At 35.2% G+C, this 2,542-nt stretch overlaps 1 protein-coding gene across 1 annotated transcript; it reads right to left on the bottom strand.

The window, feature by feature from the left end:
- Positions 1-1,236: 1,236 nt before the first annotated feature.
- LOC139424874 (uncharacterized) lies at positions 1,237-2,542 on the bottom strand. The gene is made up of 2 exons (XM_071176936.1): positions 1,959-2,542; positions 1,237-1,886 (listed from the first exon to the last, which is right to left on the bottom strand). Exons 1-2 carry the CDS (start codon positions 2,338-2,340, stop codon positions 1,237-1,239), a joined length of 1,032 nt encoding a protein of 343 aa, XP_071033037.1. The 5' UTR covers positions 2,341-2,542.

Genomic DNA, 2,542 nt, shown 5'->3' on the forward strand with positions numbered 1-2,542 from the left:
CTTCTCAAATTTGTTTATCTTCATTATTGTTTTGTTAATCGAATAAACACTTCCCAGGAGGGGGGGGGGATGACAGATGTAAACGAACTAAGTTTTGTCTTCGGCACACGCTTATTTCTTTATTCGTCCGAAATGAATTTTCTGCGTTCAGCAGTATAGGCTAAATATCAAATATATGTATGTTTCATCTCTAATTTAGAAGTAGCAATTGCTGTTAATTTTTTAAAATTTAATTTTCTTAAATTATAATTTTACAGGGTTGAACATAATCTTGCATGTCTTTACAATTTAAAAACTCCTTGAAAAAGTTTTTTTGCAATGACTGACCCTATTTGCACAAATTCACAAAAGCGGACCCTGTTTGAAAAAATGTGACTTTAACGTTTATTTTATATTCACAAATTGCGAGTAATTTTTTCAAAATTTTACAAAAACGGACCTTTCACAAAATGTCTGGACAGACGTCTGTGTATGATTTGTGGCCATTTTGGTATTACTTAACTTAAACGATGTAAAAGAAACAGTAAAACTGAAGAGTCAAGATCATATTTAGAGTTTAGAAAAAGTAGTAAAATTTTCAAAAGAGCAGTTAAAGTAATAAAAGATAAAACTTTACAATAAAGAAACAGTTATTAACTACACATGACGAAAAGAACTAGCATGTCTTTTTTTTTTTTAATTTGTAAAAAAAGTATGTGTGTAATTAAGTTGCTTTAGGAAGTAGCGAATGGAATAAGAAATATATTCAACTCAAATTGCACTAAATTTATTATAACATTGGTTTAAAAAATATTTTTTATTCATACTAAACACCCATTTATTTATAGAGATAGTTTTATCGTAACTTGGGAAAAACAATAAGCAAGTGGAGAATTTATTGAATAATCAAACTCGCATTATTGTCTTTATTTTTTTTTAAAGTACGAGTTTAAAAAGAAATTAAAACTCTACAGATTATAAGTTTTGAAAAAGTCGAAAGGTAAATTTAAAAGAGTATTTTTCAGATTATTTTAATATTTTTTTTTACGCTTAATGTTTGATAAGACAAGATTCATAAAAATTCAAAATTGGCATTTTAAAATTCTTTCCTTAAAACTACGATTGAGAAGAGGAATGGAGGGGGGGGGCAGTCTCTGTTTCTTATTGGCGACTGATCGGTTGCGTCACAACTTCAAATCAAATTTTTCTTTTTTGATGTTCAGTGTTGTTTCTAATCCCCAAGAGGTCCATCCCTAATTAGACCAATTCCATAAGTCCAAAAATGTCCAGGAAGTCTAAAAACAGATGAGGTTTTGAAAAAACCTCGCCGATCTTAAAATCGATACAGTTTAGAATATGCTCGGGCGAAGCCTGAGCAGTTCTACATTTAGTGCAAAGTCCAAAAGTCTTTTGCCCCTGAACATACGAGAGACACCTCAAGTGACCACTTGCAAAGCGAGATAAACAAGTCTGCTGGCTTCTAGGTCCCTCAAAAAGCAAGGCACTTCCAGGTCGTTTTCTGAAATACCAACTATGCGGAGGAGGAACCCTCCAGAGGTCCATAAACATTTTTTTGCACTCTGAAAAGACCTCGTTGAAAGTGGAAGGTAGATCTGGCTGTAGAGGTTCCAAAGAAGCATCTTTAGCCAGTGAGTCCGCCATCTCGTTACCTTTGATTCCAACGTGTGATGGAATCCATTGGAAGTGTACTCCAAAGTCCGCAGAGAGCCTGAAGAGCATCCCCAAAATTGAAGCCGCAGCCCTGTCTCCAACATTCCTCCAGTTGCTAAGGTGTTGGATTGAAGATTTGCTATCCGTCAGTATCCATATATGCTTAAAGTCAGGCTCAGCAATATTCTCAACATGTCTTAGGCCATTTTCAATCGCAATAAGCTCAGATCTGAAAACTGAGCAAAATTCAGAATTTCTAATTTTGAGACTCAATGTGTACGTGGGTGTTTTAATAAAAACCCCACTACCTGAATGACCTTCGTCGCTCTTGCTGCCATCTGTGTATAGTTGTAAAGCATCTGATGGTATTTGGCTAATAGTTTCAAGAGCCATTTGTTTCATAAATTCTGGGTTGTCTTTACTTTTATAGGCCGGGTACAACAGCTCCGTATGGAAATGGATACCTGAAAAATCAGTAACAGGGCTAAAACGTGACCTCAAGGAGTGAGGCTCAATTCGGCAGGGATATTGCAAGTCTACAAGATGAATTGAAACAGCCAAAGAGAAGGGACTGTTTCTCTTCAGTCTATGGTTATTTTTCCAATTTTTGAGATAGTAAGAGGTTCTGTTCTGGTCACCAAAACTGATGAGCTTATTGTAGTATTTCTTGAGACTGGAGTTCCTTCTCATGTATAACGGTTGGAGGTCAGATTCAAACAGAACAATTTTATCTGGACAGCTACGCCTCAAACCTGTAATAATTTTTGCAGCACTAATTTGGACTCTTTCCAATCTATTCAGGTTTGTCTCTGAAGCACAGGAATAAATAGGTGCCCCATATTCCAGTATGGGTCTAATAAGTGCAGTGTATGTTAATTTCAAAGTTGTAGCA

The sequence above is a fragment of the Parasteatoda tepidariorum genome, chromosome 2 (genome assembly GCF_043381705.1).
Source record: "Parasteatoda tepidariorum isolate YZ-2023 chromosome 2, CAS_Ptep_4.0, whole genome shotgun sequence".
Lineage (NCBI taxonomy): Eukaryota > Metazoa > Arthropoda > Arachnida > Araneae > Theridiidae > Parasteatoda > Parasteatoda tepidariorum.